The sequence below is a fragment of the Orycteropus afer genome, unplaced genomic scaffold, assembly GCF_000298275.1.
Source record: "Orycteropus afer afer isolate SDZICR_OR568_19922 unplaced genomic scaffold, OryAfe1.0 scaffold00131, whole genome shotgun sequence".
NCBI classification, from domain to species: Eukaryota; Metazoa; Chordata; class Mammalia; order Tubulidentata; family Orycteropodidae; genus Orycteropus; species Orycteropus afer.
The window spans coordinates 7,128,502-7,154,843 of NW_006921718.1; the positions used below are offsets into that span (position 1 = coordinate 7,128,502).

The following is a 26,342-nucleotide window of genomic DNA, read 5'->3' on the forward strand; positions in this document are numbered from 1 at the left end:
AATTTTAAGATTTACTTTCTATCACTGAAATGGATATGTTTTAATGAAATATATTTATTTTTCCTAGACCACATAGCAGAAATTACTGTTCTTAAAAGTAACTGCTCTTTCCCTCCCATAGCAGCTAACTGAAGAAAAATTGAATACTGTACAATCCAAACTGATATTTTGTATATTTTTCTTATTTTTGATATACTTTTCAATAATTTCAGTTATTTTGAATTGTAACCTTTTTTAATTTTAGAGTACAAGATAGTTTAAAATGTCTTTACTAAATGGTAATGGGAAAATCACAATGATTAAGGGTAGGATTTCATAGATTAATATGATTGCTGTCAGTTACTTATACACCTGTGAAAAAACTGAATTAGCAGAAGTTGTGGGATAGATATATTTACAACAATGAAAAAAAAAAAAAATAGGTGCTGAGACTGCTTATGTACTTCATGAGATTTGGTTCCTTGATTTGGAGTTTTAGGGTCATGGTTTCATGTGACATCCCAGTTAATTGGCCTTATAACATCCTTAGTGCTTCTATTCTAGCCTCCTTCTTTGTAGTGCTTGGGGTCTTAAAGACTTGCAAGCACCTATCCCAGGTACAAATAATTAGTCACTATTTGCCTGGAGCAACAGAAGAAGGAGAGTCAGAAATAGGAGGAGGAAATGGAGTCTGTGGCTAATTGCCATCATGAACAATTGCCTTCTTTGCTATGAGATCTGAAAAACTGAATGGTGCTCAGCTACCATTACTGAACACTTCGGTCAAAGATTCTATGGAAGAATCCTGATCAAAAGGGGAAAATATAGAACAGAATTTTTAATTCTTCAGTAATCCAACCTCTCTAGATCTATGAAAGCTGGATAAACCTCTTCAAACAGTTGCCAGAAGATAATCTTTAAAGCTTAAACCAAAAATATCCCCTGAAGTCTTCTTAAAACCAAACAATAGTTTAGCTTAACAAGTAAAGAATATTTGCCTTGAGCACTATGCTCTTTTAATATCTGTACACAAATTACATTGGCCCACACTTACCACTATCTTTGTTTTACTTTTCTTTTTGTTTATTTTATTATTAGTAATAATGAACTACATATGCTGTTGCAGTGGCTAATTTGCTGATTATCATTCTCTGATGTTTACCTGCACATGTTCAATTTTATGATTTCTTGTTCAAAACTGCTGTATAGCAGGTTATGGCTTGGTTTTCAGTGAAGTCGATGTCATTGTTGGGAGTCATAATGGATAGAAAGTTGAGCAATGTTAATTTCTGACTCCATAAGACAGTTGAACTGTGCAAGTTCCTGACAGCCATCAAAACTCTGACTTCATTGTTAGAATACTGATGCTGACTTAATTGTGGACTAGGCCTACAGCATGATCTTAGTCAGCATTTCATACCATCAAAACATTGGTTGTTAATTTCAAGCCAAGCTGTTCATGTTTCCTTAAGTGTAGTGCATACACTGCTTATATATCCACAATGTGTGTAGCAAAAGAAGTCATGCTGCTGAAAATTCTAATCCAAAAAAGAAGGTGGAAAAACTCTAGACGTGGACATAAAGATGAAGATCATAAAGGCCTATGGCAGTGGAAAGAATGTTGGCAAAATAGCACATGAGGAAGGACTGCCTCATTGTCTCTTTTGACCATCATTAAGGATAAGAATAGGATTTTGAGGTCAATTAAAGGAGTGATTGGCATAAAGTCAACAATTTTAACAAAGAAGAGGCAAAATACCAATGTGTCCAGCTCTTCTTCATCTTTGATTTTTATGATTTGTTTATATTTTTATATATACAGGAGTCAGATTGACTACATCTGTGGCAAGAGGCAATGGAGAAGTTCAGTCTTTTCAGCCATAACAAGGCCAGAAGCTGATTGTGGAACAGACCATCAACTGCTCATATGCATGTTCAAGTTGAAGTTGAAGACAATTAAAACAAGTCCACAAGAGCCAAAATATGACCTTGATAATATCCCACCTGAATTTAGAGACCATTTAAAGAATATATTTGATGAATTGAACACCAGTGACCAAAAACCAGAGGAATTGTGGAATGACACCAAGAACGTCATCCATGAAGAGAGCAAGAGGTCATTAAAAAGACAGGAAAGGAAGAAAAGACAAAAGTGGATATCAGAAGAGATTCTGAAACTTGTCCTTGAGCAGAGAGCAGCTAAAGCAAATGGAAGAAATGACAAGATAAAAGAGCTGAACAGAAGATTTCTAAGAGCAGCTTGAGCAAACAAAGCCAATTACTGTAATGAAATATGCATAGACTTGGAGTTAGAAAAACCAAAAGGAAGAACATGATTGGCATTTCTCAAGCTGAAAGAACTGAGGAAAAAACTTAAGCCTTGAGTTTCAGTATTGAAAGATTCTATGGGCAAAATATTGAATGGTGCAGGAGGCATCAAAAGAAGATGGAAGGAATACACAGAGTCGTTGTACCAAAAAGAATTGGTCGATGTCCATCCATTTCAGGAGGTGGCATATGATCAAGAACCAGTGGTAGTGAAGGAATAAGTTGAAGCTGCACTCAAGGAATTGGCAAAGAACAAGGCTCCAGGAATTGATGGAATACCCATTGAGATATTAGAACAAATGAATGCCCTACTAGAGGCACTCACTTGGTTATGCCAAGAGATTTGGAAGACAGTTACCTGGACAACTGACTGGAAGAGATCTATATTTGTACCCATTCCAAAGAAAGGTGATCCCACAGAATGTGGAAATTATCGAACAATTTCATTAATATCACATGGGAGTGAAATTTTTTTTTTTCCTTTTTTAAAAAATGCATTTTGTTGAAATATAATTTATGTATGGTGAATACACAAAACTAAAGTGACATCGGTGATTTTTTTTTTTTTTTTTTTGCAGTGTTTCCTTCCCTCCCCTCCCACCCCTAGCAACCAACAAAGAAAGTTTTCCACCATATATAAACCTTTCCATGACCCTCCACAGCAATGAACTAATACTTTATTTGCTCTTCTGTGATAGACTTATTTCACTCAGCATAATGTCCTCCAAGTTCATCCATATTATGTGGTGTTTTGCAGACTCTACATTATTCTTTAGTGCTGTGTAGCATTCCATTATGTGTATGTACCATAGTTTGGTCATCCACTCTTCAGCTATAAATCTTAGCGATAAGTCCCTTGCCAAAGATGTAATTATTGGCAAATACGAATTTGTTGCTGTCATTTTTGTTATGTGATTTTTTTATGGTGTCAATTTATAATTTTCTATGCTGAGCTTGTTTTGTTTATGAATCATATTATCATTTCCTTCCTTGCTATTGTTTGAGTATTTGCTGAATATTTATGCTGGTCCTCTTTTTGGATGTGAAGGTTTATCATTTTTCTTTGAGGTTACCCTGTGATTTATAGTTTTCGTCGCAAGTTTAGAACAGTCTGTTCTATCTTTTGGTTGTCCTTGACTTCCCTACCATCTAGAAGTTCTGTAATGACACAGTTTTTTTCTCTCTTTTTGGTTTTAGTTGTCCTCATTTGTCAATTGATGTCTCCAGTTCCCTGATTACAATCGTGTAGGCTTGTTTACTTTGGAAACTTCCATAGCTGGATTGGTTTCTGGGTGATAGTGTCATGTGTGCTAATGGTCAGTTGTTGTTTGCTGTTGTTGCTTCTCTGTCCAAAGGGCTCCCATTAGCATCTCTTGTAAGGTTGGTCTGGTTTTAACAAATTCCCTTAATTTTACTTATCTGGAAATTGTCCTAATATCACCATCATATTTGAGGGACAGTTTTGCTGGGTACATAATTCTTGGTTGGAACTCTTTTTCTTTCAGTGTTTTATATATACCATCCCACTGTCTTCTCGCCTGCATGGTTTCTTTTCAGAACTCTGAGCTTAGTCCTACTGGTTGCCCCTTGTAGGTAACTTCGTTTTTCCCATGCTGCTTTCATGATTCTTTCTTTGTCTTTGGTTTTGTTTAAGTTTGATGATGGTATGTCTGGGTGATTTTCTTCTGGGGTCTGTCCTGTTTGGGGTTCGTTGGACTTCCTGAATGGATATATTCTTATCTTACGTCATACGAGGAAAATTCTCTTCCAACAAATCTTCGACAGTTTTCTCTGTGGTTTTATTTGTCTCTTCCTGTTCTGGAATTCCAATGACGCGTAAGTTACTCCTTTTGATGGTATGCCACATGAACCTTAGGCTTTCTTCATTTTGTTTTAATCTTTTTTCTGATTGATCCCTTTCCAAAGAAGTGTTCAGGTATTTGCCTTCAGTCTCACCAGTTCTGTCTTCCATTGATTCAATTCTGTTCCTTTTCCCATTCAATATCTTATCTATTTATGAAAATTTACTATTAGTCTTCTGGATTTCTGTGTGTACATTTTGTGTCACTTCTAATTTTTTCATTTGTTTTGTCATTTTGTTCTTGTATTGTTTTTCAGAATTGTTCTAGGGTTTTCTCTGTGTTTTCCTGATTTGTCTCTCAATTCGTTGAAGATACCTAAATATAATTATTTTGAATTCCTTATCAGGGATTTCCAATGCTGCATCTTCCTCAGGGATGTGTTTTGGGTCTGTATCCTGGTCCCTTGTTTCTCCTGCTTTATCTTGCTTCTTTGTATGGACTGTCAGTGCTCTGTTGTCTCCAAGGCATTGTGACATTTTTGTGTTTATATTTAATTGGTGATTGTATGTTGGAGTGACTTGCCCACGATTTTTGTTTTCTTTGTTTTGTTTGTATGTTATCTATGCAAGCAGGCTACTGTGCTCCTCTGTTTGCTAGTGGACAGCACTTACACAGTCACCACCTATCTCCTTTCCTGTTGTCAGCCTCTTGTATATTCCTGCTGACCTTGGCCAACAGAGCCCATAATTAGGTCCCTAGAATCTAAATAAGAATGCTATCACTTTAATATCCAAAATGGTTGCCACTTGTAAAGATTCAAAATGGCTGTGCCCTCAGTTGCTTTAAATATCCAAAATGGCCATCACTTACAAACATTCAAAATGGCTGCACCCTCAGTCACTTTAAATATCCAAAATGGCTGCCACATGTAAACAATCAAAATGGCTGTACCTTCTGGGCAGCAGAAAGTCAATAGCTCAGGGTGTCTCCCTCCTTGCTATTTCCCTTCCTAGTCATAGAACACCAATGCAGTCGCCCCTGCAGCCTTTGGTGACCAGGGTTGATCTTTAGGTCGATTCTCAGGTCCCGACACCACTTCGAAATATTCAGGCTGTTGGTTCTGTCAGAGTAGCTGACAGTCCATTGCTCCAACTGTCTCTGTACTCACTGTTTTCGTTCAGGTTTTTCCACTAGTTGCTGTCTAATCCACTTTTATATAGTTCCTTTCAAAGCTCAGGGTTGCAGGATTATCTTCTGTATCTCTGTCAACTGTTTTTTCTTTTCTTTGTTGAAGAGGGTCTGTGTTGCTTGTCTGGCTATTCCTCCATCTTACCGGAAGTCTGCAAGTAAAATCTTACTGAAAGTAATTAAACGGTTACAGCACTATATTGACAGAGAGCTTCCAGAAATGCAAAGTGGATTCAGAGGAGGGTGTGGAATGGGAGTATCATTGCTGAAGTCAGAGGGGTCTTAGCTGAAAGCAAAGAATACCAGAAAGTTGTTTACTTGTGTTTTATTGACTATGCAAAAGCATTTGATTGTGTGGATTTTAACAAATTATGGATAACACTGAGAAGAATGGGAATTCTAGAACACTTGATTGTACTCATGAGGAACCTGTACATAGATCAGGAGGCTGTCATTGGAACAGAACAAGGGAATACGGCATGGTTCAAAATCAAGAAGGGAGTGCTTCAAGGCTATATCCTTTCACATACTTATTCAACTTGTATGTTGAGCAAATAATTTGAGAAGCTGGATTATATGAAGAAGAACGTGGCCTCAGGATTGGAGGAAGACTCATTAATAACCTATGATACACAGATGACACAACTTTGCTTGCTGAAAGTGAGGATGACTTGAAACACTTACTGATGAAGATTAAAGACTACAGTCTGCAGTATGGATTACATCTCAACATAAAACAAATCCTCACAACTGGTCCAATAAACAGCTTCACAGTATATGGAGATAAGATTGAAGTTGTCAAGGATTTCATTTTGGCTCTATAATCAACACCAATGGAAGCAGCAGTTAAGACATCAGATGACATACTTCATTGGGTAAATCTGCTGCAAAAGACCTCTTTCAAGTGCTGAAGGGCAAAGATGTCCCCTTGAAGACTAAGGTGTGCCTAACCCAAGACATGGTATTTTCAGTTGCCTCTTACATATGTGAGAGCTGGACAATGGATAAGGAAGACCGAAGAAGAGTTGATGTTTTTGAGTTGTGCTGTTGGAGAAGAATGCTAGGAGTACCATGTTCTGCTAAAAGGACTAACAAATCTGTCCTGGAAGAAGTGCAGCTGGAATGCTCCTTGGAAACAGGAATGCTAGACTTCGCCTCATCAGCCTTTGTTGTGTTGTCAGAAGGAAGGATTTGCTGGAGAAGAATATCATGCTTGGTAAAGTGGAGGGTCAGCGAGGAAGGGGAAGACCTTCAATGAAATGGATAGACACAGTGGGTGCCATAATGGGCTCAGGTGTAGCAAGGATCATGAGGCTGGCAGAAGACTGGGCAGTGTTTTGTTCTGCTGTGCATGGGGTTGCTATGAGTTGGAGACAACTTGATGGCACCTAAGAACAACATGATTTTATGGATGCATATATGTCTTTATGTATTAAAATATAAAATCAGATTTATAAAGATACTGATAATGAGTAATAAACTAAAAAGGAAAAGGTATTCTGTTTACATCAGAATTATCATACAGTGGATTATAGTAGGCACATTCTTATGTGGTCAACTAGAGAACAGAATGTGAAGTTATACCAAATGAAAATATAATTGTTATTGTATACAAAATGTGTAAAATGGTATCAATTTTATTTAGTACCCTTCTTATTCCCTTTCACTGTGGTGGTCACTATTCCTTGTGTCCTGTCTGCTTGGCATCTCTTGGTCTTTTCTTTGGACAACAAGTGCCCCTGTTTTTGTTAATGCCCTAAGCATGTGCTTACTTTACTTATTGGATAATTTCTGACCATGGATTATGCTGCTAGTATTTGAAATCCCATGACATAGCTTCCAACATCGTTCCAACATACAAACTACCACAGAATGACAAACTTACAGATGGAAGGTATCCTTGAGGTCTCTTAAATAGACCTCCTACCCTAGTCATAGAGGTATATGAGTTATTTTAACAAGTTAGTGTTTGTAATATAGTTTAGATTCCTTAGATGAAAGATACTATTTTTATTTAAAATGATATATTAATGATTCTGGAGAGCAGCTCTTTCCTAACCTCTCTGTTTTACTGGTAACAAGAATTTTACAGTTTATGTTAAAATAATTGGGGTTTTTAAAGCAATTCTTTGGAGAGACCAGGAATGAGTGGAAGGCTATTGCTCTAATTTTCCTTTCCCCAACTTTCACTTTTTTTCTCTGCATATTAAATTTCCTAAAAAGATAGTGGGATGAAGGGTGGTAATTGAGAAAAGGATGCTGTTTATTGTTTGTAGGGAAGGTCCATGGATTTCTGGTAGCACAGTGCCTGAGGCATCTGACTGCTAACCAGAAGGTTGGTGGTTCAAATCCACCAGCCACTCTGCAGAACCAAGACTGGGCAATCTGCTTCCGTAAAGACTTACCCCATCAGAAACCCAGTGGGGTTTGCTATAAGTCAGAATTGACTCAATGGGAGTGTTTTTATTGTTTTTGTTTTTTTTTAAGGGAAGGTCCAGGATAGTCATTCAAGATAGAAATCCTTCATACACTTGAAATATGTGGAGAACACTTCATCTGCAAGGGGGATTATAAGAATGCATGAGTTTACGTCTGCCCTCTTCCCCATCTTTACTCTTTGTAAAAAGAATTTCCCTCAAGTGTCTTAAAAGAAGAACACTTCAGCAAGCTAGTCCTGTATACCTTGCTTGCATCTGTGTGTGTATTGATTACTTTCAATGATAGTCTTTGAGGATATAGACTATTGCTAGTCTAAAGTAAGATGAATATAGATAGCTTTTTTAAAAAATTATATTTAAGCCATTTTTTCCCCTTGCAGGCCATGTTTCCTATATATTTACATACTTTATGACAGAAATGTAAAGGAAATAATTTTTATGTTATCTTTTCAATCCTATCTTCCAAAGGCTCTTTCATCAGTGGTTTTTTTTTTTTTTTTTTTAGCAGTAAATTTGGGCTAAACAGAATTTTATCTTTCTCTTGTCTATCCAGGCCCAGATTGCTTTTCTTCAGGGGGAAAGGAAAGGTCAAGAAAATCTGAAGAAGGATTTAGTGAGGAGGATCAAAATGCTGGAATATGCTCTTAAACAAGAAAGGTAATTTTGTGAAATGGAAGATAGTATTCTCTGAAATCACTGAATAATAATTCTGTCATTCTTTAAACAAATTAGAATTTTAATACTATAAATTGTTTAATTCAAGAGCAAGTATCTTTGTAAACATTTTTATGAGTGGTTGTAATGTGTTAATTTTGACTACTTTAACACTAATAATAACCAATGAATTGATTTATATGATTTAAATTTTTTTTTTGTACTTTGCCCTTCCTTAAGAATCTTACATACTTTTTGAACTATCAATATCTATTTTTATTTAATAGAGTTGAAGTAGTATTTCAGTTGTAAAAGAAATTTCTCTAATGTTTATTCCTTTCTTATTATCTAATACTATTCAAGTAGATATATTTTTAAGGAAAAAAAGTTACTCTGGCAGACTAAGTTGTGATTCTTTTCCTAGACTTTTTTGTATTTTGTTCTTTTGCTGTCAGCTCTTTCTTTCTCTCCAGAAGGTTATCCTACCTTTCTTTTATGCTGGTGTGTAAGATACTTAACTGACTAACCTTGGGTCACAATTAAAGCAAAAGAACTCAGGAATGAGAGTTTTTGGAATTATCAAATGAAAAATAGTTGCTTTAACACATAGTTTTTGAATTTTTTTATTAGCAGTCTGAGACAGTTCTTTGTTTTATGTAGTTTAATACTTGCTGAGTAATACTGGCGTTGGTGGTTCAAACCCACCAGCCTTGAAAGGAAGGTTGGGCAATCTACATCTATATTGATACCACCTCGGAAACCCAAGGAGGAGTCTCTGTGAGTCGGATCTGACTGAATGGCAGTGAATAGGTAATAACAGAATTCTCTATTTTGCTAATTTTTGCTTCAGTTGTGATGATCACTTAGCATATTTTTCTCCTCCTTTTGAATATTGATGAATAGGCTGTTTGTAAAGCTACCAAAAAATAGCATTGAATATTAAATACAGTGACTATTGGCCCCGTTAAAGTTAGTCCAGACTTTAAGGAATAAGAACACAATCTTCCACAAGATTGCTCTCACTTCACATGCCAGCTTCAAGCTTAGGGATGCCCAGGCTACCCTCACTTTGACAGCTAGCTATAAATTTGGAGTTTCCCACTATGGGCTCAGGTTGGATAATATGCTAGAATGATTCCTAGAACTCAGGAAAGTGCTATATATATGATTACAGTTTTATTATGAAAAAAAGATACACATCAGAACCAGCCAAAGGGAGACTGCATGAGGGAGACCTGGGAGACCTAAGAAGCCTCTGTGTCCTCTCTTTCTGGAGTCAGAATGTGTCACCCTCCCAGCACACTGATGTGTGACAGTAGGTAGAATATTGCCTGCCAAGGAAGCTCTCTAAAGCTTTGGTGTCCAGAGTTTTTATTGTGATTTCATTATGTATTCATGATTTATTATAACATTGACTGTGTGATTGAACTCTCAATCTCCAGTTCCCTTCCCCTTTCCAGAGACTGAGTTGATGTATCAAATGACTCAAAGCTCCCCTACCCTCTAATTGCATGGTTGGTCTTTCTGGCCAGCTCCCATTCTGAGTCTTTTCATCAATGTAAACTGTTAAGGGATCTACCATGAGTCACCTTGTTAGCATAAACTATCAGATGTGATCCTAGAGGGCCCCCATGAATCTCAAAGATACTTCAATCACTCAGCAAATTCCAAGGATTTAGAGGCTAAATCTCAGAAACTAGGAACACAGGCCAGTCGATTTTTATTATTATTATTATTTATTACATATCAAGAAATAGGTATTACTTGGAAGGGATGTAGGAAATCCTGGATAGAGAGGGAGAACAATGTGGAACAAAACTCAAAATCATTTGGAGGAAAAAAAAAAAAAAGATGGTTGGGACCAGGTTTGCTGGTCCAATAGAGCCTGGTGGAACCACTGAGACTATGGCCCCTAGCTGCCCTTCAGGTCCGGAATTGAACCCACACCTGTGGTTTCCAGCCAAACAAAGTACAGGCATGTGAGTTAAACATTTACCTCAAGTAGACACACGCCCTGGAGAGAACAATCATGGGAGAAGGAAGGGCTGCTTATGCACAGGGAGACAGCTCAGGGGGCAGGAGAGTATGGATGGACACTGGGAAGTGGTACTATGGGGGGGAGGAAGTGTGAGGGGAGCTGTTGCATTGTGGTAAACTGTGGTCAATGACATGAGACAAAGTATATGTGAACTGCTGTATGGAAAGTGAATTTACTCTGTAAATCTTCACCCAAATCAGAAATAAAAAAAAAAAAGAAAAAGAAAAAGAAATAGGTACTGATAGATGCTTTATTAGAACTTATATATTCACCTTCATGGGGGATATTTAAGTGGCAGAAGAGATTGAAAGCAACTTGACCCCTTAGTGAAAAATAGGTCATTCTTTTCATACCTTGGGTAAGTCACTGGTTAATGTGCTTGGCTGTTAACTGAAAGATTGGCAGTTCAAGTCCACCCAGAGGTCCCTCAGTTTTGAAAAGGCTGTTGGTCGCTTCCAAAAAATGAGTCATTGAAAATCCTGTGGAGCACAGTTCTACTCTAACATACAGGATTGCCATGAGTCAGAGCTGATTTGACAGCAACTGGAACTTTTTTCACTCCTTGAAAGATTGACTGAAAGTTGGATATAGATAGCAAGATAGAGGGGGAAACTTTTTAAAGTATGTAACTTGGGCATTTTGAGATGTCCAAATTATAGATGGCTAAAGCGAATAGAAAAAAGGATGAAATAGCCGAACAGAAGATTTCAAAGGGCTCAAGAAGATAAAGTATTATAAGAAAAAACGTTCAAAGACCTGGAATTGGAAAACTGAAAAGGAAGAGCACACTCGGCAGTTCTGAAGCTGAAAGAACTGAAGAAAAAAATTGAAGTCTCGGTTGTAATACTGAGTGATTCTAAGGGCAAAATATTGAACAATGCAGAAAGCATGAAAAGAACATGGAAAGAATACACAGTCATTTTACCAAAAGAATTGGTTGATGTTCAGCCATTTCAGGACGTAGCAAATGATCAAGAACCAGTGGTATTGAAAGAAGAAGTCCAAGTTGTACTGAAGGAATTGGTGAAAAATAAGGCTCTAGGAATGGATTGAATACCCATTGAGATGTTTCAGCAAAAGGATACAGAGCTGGAAGTATTTACTCACTTATGCCAAGAAATTTGGGAGACAGCTACCTGGCCAACTGACTGGAAGAGATCAATATTCGTGCCCATTCCAAAGAAAGGCAATCCAACAGAATGCAGAAATTATTGAACAATATCATTAATACTACATGCAAGTAAAATTTTGCTGAAGATAATGTAAAAAATGATTGCAGTAGTATATTGACAGGGAACTGCTAGAAATTCAAGCTGGATTCAGAAGAGGGGATGGAATGAGGGATATTGCTGATGTCAGATTGATTTTGGCTGAAAGCAAAGCATACCAGAAAGATGTTTATCTGTGTTTTACTGACTATGCAAAGACATTCACCTGTATGGATAATAATAAATTGTGGATAACATTGTTAAGGATGGGTATTCCAGAACATTTAATTGTGCTTATGAGGAACCTGTACATAGAACAAGGGGAGAGTGAATGGTTTAAAATCAGAAGAGGTGTGGGCCAAGGGTGTATCCTTTTACCATACTTAATCTATATGCTGAGCAAATAATCCGAAAAGCTAGACTATACAAAGAAGAACATGGCATTGGGATTGGAGGAACACTCATATACAACCTGTGATATGCAGATTACACAACCTTACTTGCTGAAAGTGAAGATCATTTGAAACACTAATGAAGATCAAAGTCTTCAGTATGGATTATGCCTCAACACAAAGAAAACAAAAATCCTTACAACTGGACCATAACCAACATCATAATAAATAAAGAGAAGATTGAAGTTGTCAGGAGTTTCATTTTACTTAGATCCACAATCAATGCCCATGGAAACAGCAGTGAAGAAATCAGATGTCATATTGCACTGGGCAAATCTGCTGCAAAAGACCTTTTTAAAGTTTTAAAGAGCAAAGATGTCACTTTGAAGACTAAGATGCACATGACCCAAACCATGATATTTCCAGTACCCTTATATGCATGTGAAACCTAAATAGTGAATAAGAAGACCAAAGAAGAATTGAGGCATTTGAATTGTGGTCTTGGCAGAGAATACTGAATAGACCATGGACTGCCAAAAGAATGAACAAATCTTTTGTTGGAAGAAGTACAGCCTAAGTGCTCCTTAGAAATGATAATAGCCAGACTTCATCTCATGTACTTTGATCATGTTGTCAGAAGGGACTGTTGGAAAAGGATATCATATGTGGTAAAGTTGATGGTCAGCAGAAAAGGAGAAGACCCTCAATAAGATCGATTGACACAGTGGCTGTGACAATGGGCTCAAGGATAGCAAATATTGTCAGGATGGCACAGGACAAGGTGTTGTTTGGTTCTGTTGCATATAGGATTGCTATGAGTTGAATCTGACAAGATAATCACCTAACAACAGCAACAAATTATAGACATAACCAAAGAAAGAGAGTAATGACATTAATAATAGCAACTGTTAATTAACTACTGTATACCAGGCTCTGAAACTTAAACATAGTAATTCATGCAGTCACAGATCAGTTGTAAAGCTGTGATTGAGATTCATGAATGGGTCCCATGTTTCTGACTTGAGGGAATTTGGGTATTAAGAGTGAAGAGTTTTAGAGTTATCAAATGAATTAAAGATAAAAATAGGATTGAAGAGGAGATATGAAAGGAGGATTCGTGACTGGAGATGGAGAGTTGGGAATCGTTAATGTTGTGGGTGAAGTGATAGGAGTAGTTAAGAAATAATACAGCATGTCTGTGGAAAAAGAAGAGAGAACTGGCACGAGCCTCGTGTTGTTGTTGTTATGTGCCATCAAGTCAGACCTGACTCATAGTGACCCCTCCTTGGGTTTCCGAGGCAGTGTCACTACGGAAATAGATTGGCCAACCTTTCTTCTGAGCCTCAGGGAGTAGCAATATTTCCAGAAAAAGTAGAGGAAGAGCTAACAAAGAAATCCTTAGAGAAGGAAGAAGGAGAATAGTATTTTGGAAGCAAGTGAAAGAAAGGGAATTCAACAGTGTCATATACCAGATTCCAAGTGTTTACTACAAATAGTCAGTTGGATTAGCCAGGTGAGAGCTTTTGGGTACCCTTGGCCAGAGCAGCTTCAGTGAGGTAGCAGGCACAAAAACAAGATCACATGGGATTGGAGAATTCCAGTGAGATGGAGGAATAGGCAGAAAGACTGCACAGAACCTCTTCAACAAAGAAAAGGGGAACCAGCTAACACAGATACAGAAGATAATCCTGGACCCCTGAGCCTTGAAGAGAAGGATATAGAAATGGACTGAACGCCAACTAGCAGAATAGTTTGCATGAAAACACCAAAAAAGGAGACATATGGAGCTGTGGTCTGGCAGCAATCCTGACAGCACAGACAGCTTGGATATTGCCAAGTGGTGGTAGGATCTAAGAATTAGCCTAAAAATCAGCCCTGCTAGCCAGGAACTGGATGGAGGACTGCTCTGGTGGCTGGGGAATAAAAGGGAAAGCAGCGAAGAGGAAAGTGGACTGAGCTATAGACTTCTCTCTCTCTGGAGGGCGTAGCCATTTTGAATGTTTACAAGCAGCTTGACCATTTTGGATATTTAAAGCAACAGCGTTCTACCAGATTCTAGGGATTTAAGAATAGAGTCCTCTTGCCAGTAACCCCAAGGACATTCCAGACCTGGACGACTGGAAAGGTGCAACATTCCCCTTGTTACTCTTATAGCCTACACCCTCTTGTTGAATGGAGGTGCGGTCATCCTTCACTCCCACCCGGCATGTATTCCATCCCAGTCTGTGTGCTTGGAAGGAGCCTGGATGCCCTGCCCCAATGTTTTTTTTTTTCTTTTTTCTGTATTTTAGTTTGTTTTTGTCTCCTTTAAAATGACTATTATTATTATTACTTTTGTCCTTTTTCACTGTTGAATTCCCTTTCTTTCGCTTGCTTCCAAAATACTATTCTCCTTCTTCCTCTCTGAGGTTCTAGCTTTCAGCTTTTTTTCATTTCCCTGTTCCTGGTTGCAGGTTTTTTTTTTTTTTTTTCTTTTTCTTTCTTGTGGTTAACCCTGTTCCTTGTTTTTCTTTTTGCATTTTTTCCATTTTTTTTCATTATTCTCCATTTCTATCTTTTTTTTCTTATTGCCCTCTCCCCAGATATTGCAGGGTTTTGTTTTTCTTTTCCTCTTTTCTCCTTTTTTAGTTACTGTCCCTGTGTGATTACATGGTGTATTTTTTTGTCCGTTTGCTTTTACTTTTTTGATGGTTATTCAATTGTTATTTTTGTCTAACTGAGTGGAAGACATCAACAGTCCACATATGACACAATTACACCCACACCTCTTGCAGCTTCACTTACTGAGTGAGAGCCATCACTTCCTTCTCCACCAACGGGCCAACAATAAACAGTCACCTAGAAGAGCCTGACTCACCCTTGGCTGCTCTTCACAAACAGTTAACAGATTTCTAAATATAGTAACACCATGATGTCTTGGAAACAACAGACAATCACAGTCCACACAAAGAACCAAGATAAAGTGGTAGAAACAAGGGAGCAAGATACAGACCCAGAACACATCCCTGAGGAAGAAGCAGCATTGGAACTCTCTGATAAGGAATTCAAAAGAATTATCTTTAGGTATATTCAGAGGATTGAGAGACAGACCAAGGAAAACACAGAAAAAAACCCTAGAAGAATTTTGGAAGAAAATACAAGAACAAAATGACAAACTAATGAAAAATTAGAAATGATTCTAAATCTACAGACAGAAATCCAGAAGATTAATATTAAAATGTCAGAAATAGATAACACATTGGAAGGGCAAAGGAGTAGAATTGATGCAGTGGAAGACAAAATTAATGAGATTGAAGACAAATACCTGAATATTTCTTTGGAAAAGGACCAATCAGAAAAAAAGATCAAAATAAAATGAAGAAAACCTAAGGTTCATGTGGAATACCATCAAAAAGGAATAACCTACGTGTCATTGGAATTCCAGAACAGGAAGAGAAAAATAAAACTACTGAGAAAATTGTCAAAGATTTGTTGGAGGAGAACTTCCCTGATATGATAAAAGATGAGAATATATCCATTCAGGAAGTCCAACAAACCCCAAACAGGATAGACCCCAAAAGAAAATCACCAAGGCATATAATCATCAAACTCATCAAAACCAAAGACAAAGACAGAATCCTGAAACCAGCACGGGAAAAACAAATAAGTTACTTACAAAGGACAGCCAGTAAGAATAAGCTCTGATTTCTCAGCAGAAACCATGCAAGCAAGAAGGCAATGGGATGGTACATATAAAACCTTGAAAGAGAAAACTTTTCAACCAAGAATTATATACCCAGCAAAATTGTCCCTCAGATATGATGGTGAAATTAGGAGATTTCCAGATAAGCAGAAACTAAGGGAATTTGTTAAAACCAGACCAACCTTACAAGAGATACTAAAGGGAGTTCTCTGAACAGAGAACTAAAAATAGCAAATAACAACCAACCATTAATACACAAGATGACACAGCCCAGAAATCACAGCTATAGACACATCCAAAGTAAAATAGGCTTACAAGATTATAAACAGGGAACCAGAGATACTAATAGGCAAATGAGGACAACTACAAACCAAAAAGACAGAAAATAGTGTGTAGTTAAAGAACTTCTAAATGGTGAGGAAGTCAAGAGAGTTGCAAGATAGAATGGACTGCTCTAATCTTGGGGAGAAAATTATAAATCATAGGGTAACCTCAAAGAAAAATGATAAACCTTCACATCACAATAAAAAAGAGGACAAGCACAAATATTCAACAAATACTAAAACAGCAACAAAGGAAATGATAACGTGATTAATAAACATAATGAGCTCAGCGCAGAAAATAATATGGAACAAAGAAACCAGGGACACCATGAAAAAAGACATAACAAAATGACAGCAACCAATTGATACATGTCGATAATTACACTGAAAGTTAATGGATTGAATGCACCACTTGAGACGGAGAGTTGTGGATTGGATAAGAAAACAAAATCCATCAATATGCTGTCTACAAGAGAGACACCTTAGAGACAAAGACAGAAATGGACTAAAAATCGAAGGTTAGAAAATGATATATCAAGCAAATGGCAACCGTAAAAGAGCAGGAGTTGCAATAGTAATTTCTGATCAAATTGACTTTAAGACAAAAGCCACCATATAAGACAAAGAAGGACATGATATAATGATTAAAGGATCAATTGAACATGAAGATAAAATCATAATAGATATCTGTCGACTCAATGAAAGAGTCCCAAAATATATCAGATTTTAAAAGAGTAGAAAAGTCAAATAGATGACTCCACGGCCATAGTGGGAGACTTTAATATATCACTTTCAATGAAAGATGCAACAACTGGAAAGAAACTCAACAAAGATGCAGAAGAGCTAAACAATACAATCCACCAACTTGATCTTATAGACATTTACAGAGCACTTCACCCAACAACAGCACAATATACATTTTTTTCCAGTACACATGGAACATTTTCCACGATAGACTATATGTAAGGCCATAAAGCAAGCCTTTATAAATTTGAAAACATGGAAATACTGCAAAGCATCTTCTCAGATCATAATGCTATCAAATTGAAAATCAGTAATAGGAAGATCAGGGGAAAAAGAGTTAACACATGGAAACTGAACAACATCCTCCTTGAGAAAGACTGGGTAAGAGAGGAAATAAAAATTGAAATTCAAAAATTCCTTGAGTCAAATGAGAATGAAAACACAACATACCAAAAGCTTTGGGACACAGCAAAAGCAGTGATCAGAGGCCAATATCTCCAACAATTAGAAAAAGAACAGCAAGAAAAGCCTACAGTCACCAGAAGAAAGGAAATAATCAAGATTTGAGCAGAAATAATGAAACAGAAAACAAAAGGCAATAGAAAAAATTAACAAGACCAGAAGTTGGTTTTTTGGAAAGATCAATAAAATTGGCAAACCACTGGCAAATATAACAAAGGAAAAGGTGGAGAGAATACAAATAACATGGAAAGAAACGAAATGGGGGACATCACAACAGAATCAACTGAAATAAAAAGGACTATAAAGAACTGTATTCCAACAAATTTGAAATTCTGGAAGAGATGGACAGATATCTAGAAACACACCACTTACCTAAACTAACACAGACTGATGTGGAAATGTTGAACAGATCCATAACAAAAGAAGAAATTGAACAGGTCACCAAAAAATTACCAACAAAAAATGTCTTGGCCCAGACGGTTTCACCAGAGAATTCTACCAAACATTCAGAGAAGAACTGACACCATTCCTACTCAAACTATTCCAAAGCAGAGAAAAGGATGGAATCCTCCCTAACTCATTTTATGAAGCAAGCATAAATTTGATACCAAAACCAGGCCAAGACATCACTCAAAAGGAAAACTGCAGACCAATATCCTTCATGAACATAGATGCAAAAATCTTGAACAAAATCTTAGCCAATAGACTCCAACAACATATCAAGAAAATCGTTCATTATGACCAAGTGAGGTTCATATCAGTTATGCAAGGGTGTTTCAACACTAGAAAAACAGCGTCATCCACTACATAAATAAAACAAAGGAGAAGAACCCCATGGTCATATCAATTGATGCAGAAAAGGCATTTGATAAAATCCAACACACATTCCTGATCAAAACTCTCAGCAAAATAGGAATAGAAGGGACATTCCTCAGAATAATAAAGGGCATCTATGCAAAGCCAACAGCCAACTTTATACTCAATAGAGAGAGACTGAAACTATTCCTTCTCCAAACAGAAACCAGAGAAGGATGCCCTTTATGACCACTTCTATTCAACATTGTACTGGAAGTCCTAGCCAGGGCCATAAGGCAAGAAAGGGAAATCAAAGGCATCCAGATTGGTAAGGAAGAAGTCAAACTATCCCTATTTGCTGATGATATGATCCTATACCTAGAAAACCCAAGAGACTCTGTCAAACATCTACTGGAACTAATTGAGAGATTTAGCATCAGGTAGGATACAAGATCAACATCCAAAAGTCAGTTGGATTCCTCTACACCAGCAAAGAGATTGATGAAATAGAAATAAGGAAATCATACCATTTATAATAGGTATCAGAAAAATAAAATACTTGGGAATGAATCTTACTGGGGACACAAAAGACCTGTACAAAAAAAACTACTTCAAGAAACCATAAGAGATCTACATAATCGGAAGAACATCCCATGCTTATTGATATGAAGATAGAACATCGTGAAAATGGCAATTCTACCCAAAGGAATCTATACATTCAATGCAATCCCAATCCAGGTCCCATCAACATTTTTTAAGGATATGGAAAAACCAATCACTAACTTTATATGGAAAGGAAAGAGACTTCGGATAAGCAAAGCACTATTGAAGAAGAAGAACGAGATAGGAGATCTCACACTGCCTGATCTCAAAACCTACTATACAGCCACAGTAGTCAAAACTGCCTGGTATTGGTATAATGACAGACACATCGACCAATGGAATAGAATTGAGAATGCAGAAATGGATCCATCGACCTTTGACAAAGGGCTGGAATCCATTAAATGGGGAAGAGAATGTTTCTTTAATAAATGGTGCTGGCAAAACTGGATATCCATTTGCAGAAAATGAAACAAGATCAGTAACTCACACCATATACAAAAATGAACTCCAGATGGATCAAAGGCTTAAATGGGAAGCCTAAAACTATAGAGTTCCTCAAGGAAAAAGTAGGAGCAAATTTAAGGGCCCTAATATATGGCATAAATAGACTATCAAGCATAACTCAAAATGCATAAACAGCAGAAGATAAACTAGACAAATGGGACCTTTTAAAAATTAAATTTTTATGTGCTTCCAAAGACTTCTCCAAAAGAGTCAAAAGAGAATCGACAGATTGGGAAAAAATACTCGGCAATGATACATCTGACAAAGGACTTATCTCTAGAATTTATAGAAAACTCCAACACTTCAATGACAAAAAGACAAATAATCTAATTAAAAAATGGGCAGAAGACATGAATAGACACTTCATTCACCAAGAAGGATATTCAAGCAGCCAGCAAACATATGAAGAAATGTTCATGATCATTTGCCATTAGAGAGATGCAAATCAAAGCAGCAATGAGATACCATCTTGCTCCAGCACTAGTAGCAGTGTTCAACAAGGCACAAAATAACAAATGCTGGTGAGGATGTGGAGAGATTGGGGCTCTCCTACACTGCTGGTGGGACTGTGAAATGGTACCACCACTGTGGAAAGCAGTATGGCGATACCTTAAAAAGTTGGAATTAGAAATACCATTAGACCCAGCCATTCCATTTTAGGTATATTTCCTAAAGGAAGTGAGATCCAGGACAGGAACAGATATATTCACACCCATGTTCATTGCAGCACTATTTACAATAGCCAAAAGGTGGAAACAACCTAGGTATCTATCAACTGAAGAATTGATAAGCAAACTGTGGTACATACACACAATGGAATACTGTGCAACCCTGAAGAATAACTTAGAATTTGCAAAAAAACTGCGTAAAGTGGATGAAGTTGAAGTCAATCACAGAAGGACAAATATTGTATTAGTCCATTACTGTAAAAGTCAAGGAAAAGTTAAGATATGGAAGGAAATTTTCTTTGTGAGTTACCAGGGGTGGGAGGGGAGGGGAGAGAACACTGTTAGATAGGTAGAGATAAGTATTGATTTGGGTGAAGAGAAGGGAATTGTACTAAATGTGAGTGATCATCAAGGAAGAGGAAGACAGAAAGAGGTACATGGGATGTACAGACAACAAAGACTTTGCACATATAGTACAGCACTGTCAGTGAAGGCAAACATGGATATACAGGCGGATAGATGGGTGGACAGGTTGAACTATTAGGTATGTCTATGAAGTGGGGAGCGGGGAATGTACCCAGGACCACGTATAGGATTGGCAGACAATGGTCCTATAAATGTATATGTATGATCTGAATTGCCAGGTGTATGGTAGAGCTGACAAGGGACAAGGTTGTAGTCACTTTTTGGTCACAGCCAGCTACCCAGAGGGACTGAGTAGTTGAACCTGTGGTCTTGGGACCATACTCATAAGGGACAGCAAGCAAATAGCATAACATACTACACAAAACGTATTTCCACCTCCTACTTTGGCGAGTAGCAACTGGGATTTTAAAAGCTTGCTAGCAGCTGTCTAGATGCAACGATGGGTCTTTCCTCATCCAGAGCAAAGAAGAATGAAGAAACCAAAGATTCATGGAAAGAATTAGTCCTAGTGATTGGTACACTGTGTGACCCACAGCCTATATGACTATGAGACCAGAAGAACTAGATAGTGCCCAGCTACCACTGTCAGCCACTCAGAGCGGGATCTATGTAGGAGATCCTGGATAGAGAGGGAGAGCAATGTGGAACAAAACTCAAAATCATTTGGTAAAAACAAAAAGGGGACCAGGTTTGCTGGTCTGATAGAGCCTGGTGGAGAGTATGGTTTCTTGATGCCCTTCAGGTCTGGAATTGAACACATACCTGTGGCTTCCAGCCAAGCAAAATACAGGCATACAAGTTGAACATCTATCTGAGGCAGATACACTCCTTGGAGAGAGCGATCATGGGAGAAAGAAGGGCTGTTTATGCACAGGGAGACAGCTCAGGGGGCAGGGGTGCATGGAGTGTTGGACACAGGGAAGAGGTTACTGTTGAGAGGAAATGGGAGGGGAGCTGTTGTATTGTGAATTGTGGTCAGTGTTCTGAGACAGAGTGTGAAGTGCTGTATGGAAAGTGAATTTGCTCTGTACATTTTCACTCAAATCACAATTAAAAAAATCACATGGGATTGAGGGGTAAGAAAGAGTAAAGTGATGACAGATACAGTCACTTATTCTTTCAAGAACTTTGAGTTTGAACAAGAGAGAGAAGAAATTGGCAGGATTAGGGAAGTTTCCCCTTCCTCCCTTAACTGATGGAATGCTCTGGAAACAAATACCTGATGTTGTATCCATTTGAAATTCATAGAAACATTGGGATTATTCTTCATGTAGTGGCACTATTTAAGTGCAATATGTTAAGGAATAAGAAAGCATTTCCTCGTGGCTTGGAGATCTAAAACATATGATTTAGTTCTTTATACACAAGTCATTTGTCTAGTGCCTTACTGATAGTAATTTGTTTTTTTAACTAAGGAAAATTTCAAATATTTAAAGTAGAGAGACTAGTATAATAATCCCTTTTGTATCCATCTCCTAGCTTCAGTGTTAACAGAAGCTGTCTTATTTCTTCTTGACCTGTTTTAAAGCAAATCGTAAACATCTTGTCATTTCACTCATAAACACCTAAGAATTATGGGTTTTTTGGGGAATAAAAGAATTATGGTTTTGAATTCCTATGTTACAGATTTTTAAAGTAGCCCATATTAAGATCCAGAATTTAGTACTACTGAGTGAATCTTGAACATTGCAGAAGGATTTATTCACCTTGTTGTTGTTGTTGTTGTTATGTGCCGTCGAGTCAGCCCCGACTCATAGCGACCCCTCCTTGGGTTTCCGAGGCAGTATCACTACGGAAGTAGGATTGCCCAACCTTCCTTCCGAGGAGTGGCTGGTGGGTTTGAACCGCCAGCCTTCTGGTTAGCAGTCAAGTGCTTTAGCCACTATGCTATTTATTCACCTAGCAGTGTTTTTATCACAGCATTCTTTAAAGTGTGACAAAATTTAAAAAATGAATTTACATATAATTTTTTAAGAAAACACAATAAAACCCAACAGCCACCATTATTCTCAATGGAGAGAGACTGAAACCATTTCCCTTGAGAACAGGATAGATAGAAGAATGCTCTCTCTCTATCACCACTTCTATTCAGCATTGTACTGGAAGTCCTAGCCGGGGCAATAAGGCAGGAAAGGGAAATCAAAGGCATCCACATTGGTAAGGAAGAAATTGAACTATCCCTATTTGCTGATTTTATGATCCTATACCTTTAAAACCCTAGAGACTTAGTAAAAAATCTACTGGAATGGATTGAGTGATTTACCATAGTGGCAAGATACAAGATTAATATCCAAAAATCAGTTGGATTCCTCTACACCAGTGAAGAGATTCTGAAAAAGAAATAAGGAAATCAGTACCATTTACAATAGCTACCAGAAAATGAAATACTTGGGAATAAATCTTAACCAGGGATACAAAAGACCTCTATGAAGAAAACTATAAAAGATTACTTCAGGAACCCATGAGATCTACATAAATGGAAAAACATACCATGCTCGTGGATAGGAAGATTGAACATTGTGAAAATGTCAGTACTACCCAAAGCAATCTATACATTCAATGCAATGCCAGTCTTTGTCCCACCAGTGTTCTTTAAGAATGTGAAAAAACCAATCACTAACTATATGGAAAGGAAAGAGACCTCAGATAAGCAAAGCACTATTGAAGAAGAAAAGCAAAGTAAGAGGTTTCACACTGCCAGATCACAAAACCTGTTATACAGCCACAGTAGTAAAAACTGCCTGGAATTGGTTCAATGAGAGATACATAGACCAATGGAATAGAATTGAGAGCCCAGAAATAGATCCATCGATATGTGGTCAGCTGATCTTTGCCAAAGGTCCGAAATCCATTAAATGGGTGTGAGATTGTCTCTTTAATAAATGGTGCTAGCAAAACTGGACATCCATTTGTAGAAAAATGAAACAAGATCTGTATCTCACACCGTATACAAAAACTAACTCCAGATGAATCAAAGACTTAAATGTGACACTTAAAACTATAGAGTTCCTCAAAGAAAAAATAGGGGTCCTAATATATGACATAAATAGACTATCAAACATAACCCAAAATACACAGACAGCAGAAGAGAAACTAGATGAATGGGACCTTCTAAAAATGAAGTTTTTATGTGCTTCCAAAGACTTCTTTATAAGAGTCAAAAGAGAACCTACAGATTGGGAAAAAATACTCAACAATGACATATCTAAGAGGGACTTCCCTCTAGAATTTATAGAAAACCCCAACACCTCAACAACACAAAGACAAATAAACCAATTTTAAAATGGGCAGAAGACATGAATAGACACTTCACCAAAGTGGATATTCAGGCGGCCGACAAACATATGAAGAAATGCTCATGATCATTAACTATTAGAGAGATGCAAATCAAAACAATAATGAGGTACCATCTTAGCCCAGCAGTAGTAGCAAAGTTCAGTAGGACGGAAAATAACAAATGCTGGCAAGGATGCAGAGAGATTGGGACTCTCATACACTGCTGATGGGACTATAAAATAATAGAACCACTGTGGAAAGCAGTATGGCAATTCCTTAAAAAGTTGGAATTAGAAATATCATTTGACCCATCCATTCCATTACTAGATATATATCCTAAAGAAATGAGAGCCAGGACAGGAACAGATATATGCACACCCATGTTCATCACAGCACTATTTACAATAGCCAAAACATGGAAACAACCTAGGTGCCCATCAACAGAAGAATGGATCACTGAACTGTGGTACATACACACAGTGGAATACTATGCAACCCTAAAAAATCATGTAGAATCTACAGAATGCCGTATAACATGGATAAACTTGGAGGACATTATGCTGAGTGAAATAAGTTAATATCAGAAGGACAAATAATTGTATTAATCCGTTACTGTAAAAAGTCAAGGAGATGTTTAGATATGGAAGGAAATCTTCTTTGTTGGTTACCAGGGTGAGAGGGTAAGGTAGGGAACACTGTTAGATAGATAGAGACAAGTACTGATTTGGGTGAAGAGAAGGGCGGTGTACCAAATGTGAATGATCAACATGGTGGTATTAGGGAAGAGGAAGACAGAGAGAGGTGCATGGGAGGTACAAACAACAAAGATGATGCCTTTTGCACATTACAGTACTACGTTGTCAGTGAAGGCAAACATTAATATACAGGTGGATAGATGGGTAGACAGGCTGAACTATTATTAGGTATGTCTATGTAGGGGGTAGCATGCCCAAGACCATGTATAGGGTTGTCAGACAATGTTTCTACAAGTGCATTTGTATGTTCTGTAAGAATTTCCAGATGTGTAGTAGAGCTGACAGGGGACGAAGTTGTAGTCACTTCTTGGCCACAGCTAGCTACCCAAAGGGAGTGAGTAGTTGGACCTGTGGGTTTGGGACCATAGTTGAAAGGGACGTCAAGCTCAATTGGCATAACATACTACAGAAAAACATTGTTCCACATACTACTTTGGCAAGTAGTAATTAGGGTTTTAAAAGCTTGCAAGCAGCCATCTAGATGCAATGATGGGTCTCTCCTCGTCCAGAGCAACAAAGAATGAAGAAAACCAAAGATACATGGAAACAATTAGTCCAAGCGACTGGCACACCATGCGATCCTCAGCCTATACAACTCTGAGACCAGAAGAACTAGATGAACTAGATGGTGCCCAGCTACCACTGTCAACCACTTGGAGGTGGATCTCTGTAGGAGATCCTGGATAGAGAGGGAGAACAATGTGGAACAAAACTCAGAATCATTAAAAAAAAAAAAAAAAAAGGGACCAGGTTTGCTGGTCTGATAAAGCCTGATGGAACCATTGAGACTGTGGCCCCTAGCTGCCCTTTAGGTCTGGAATTGAACCCAAACAAGATAGGCATATGAGCTGAACATTTATATTAGGTAGATACACTCCTTGGAGAGAACACTCATGGGACAATAGAAGGGCTGTGTGCACAGGGAAGAGTTCAAGGGAGGCAAGGACACAGGGAAGAGGTAACTATGGGAAGGAAGTGGGAGGGGAGCTGTTGCATTATGGGAAATTACAGTCAATGTCATGAGACAAAGTATATGTGAGCTGCTATATGGAAAGTTAATTTGTTCTGTAAACTTTCACCCAAATCACAATAAAAAAAAATAAAAGAAATGCAGTATATAATCTATATTAAGGAACCATAAATACTGTATAAAATAAAATTCTAAAACCTTTCTCCCTTGTTTTTCTATTCATGGCCACTTTACTTTTATTTGCATTCCAATAACCTAGCTGTCCTCCTCCTTACTATATTTCCACATTATAATTCAGGTACTAAATATGCCATCTCTTTTCTCTGTTCCACTCTGTCAAATGATGCTCCTTTTGTATTCTTTTTGACAGAAATGCCCTCTCCTTCAATCCATTTGTCTGATTGGAAAACTCCTACTGGTTTTTTGAAGCTTAGCTAAAATGTCGCATGACAGAAGTAGATAATCCCTTATCTGTATTCCTAATAACACTTGATATGATAACTGTGAGAGCTCTTATCACAGCATGTTATAGTTATTGATTTACATTTCTGTCTCATAGGTATCCTCTCGCCCCTGCCCTTACCTTATTACACATTTCGGGTTACACACTTCAGGTTATTCTCAGCAGGCAGTAGCACATCATAGGACTTAAGTAACAGTTCATTGAATTTAATCAAATTATTTTTAGCATTGATTTTTAAGATGTGATTGGAATGCTGTATAGTATTCCTAGCACATTAGATATAATAATAGACTTTGAAACAAAATTTGGATGAGATTTATTTTGTATAGTATATAAATTTTAGGCCAATTTTTAGCTATATATCAGAGTTGTTAGACATGGGATCTCCTTATTTACCTTGCAGTCTGAAATACACAAAGAATAAAGAACAAGAACAGGTAGGTAACACAGTGAGCTGAAGTGTTAACACAATGGGCAATAATATGAGTGAGAAGGAATTTTAGCATATTGGCTTCACAAGGAATGATTGAGGAGTGAATTTAGAGATTCATTAGGGAAACCCTGATTTTAGGGAGCACAGCTTGTGGTATACAGAGCAGTTCTTTATCTATTTTATCTTTTTTTTTTTTTAATGAAATCTTACT

General features: G+C 37.5%; 1 protein-coding gene across 1 annotated transcript in view; it reads left to right on the plus strand.

Annotated features, from left to right (window-relative positions):
• Positions 1-26,342, plus strand: part of STRN (striatin) — a 199,794-nt gene that overhangs the window by 90,161 nt on the left and 83,291 nt on the right. Inside the window, exon 2 of the mRNA XM_007945074.1 lies at positions 8,289-8,392. Coding sequence (XP_007943265.1) covers positions 8,289-8,392 — 104 coding nt within the window. The remainder of the gene's footprint in view (positions 1-8,288; positions 8,393-26,342) is intronic.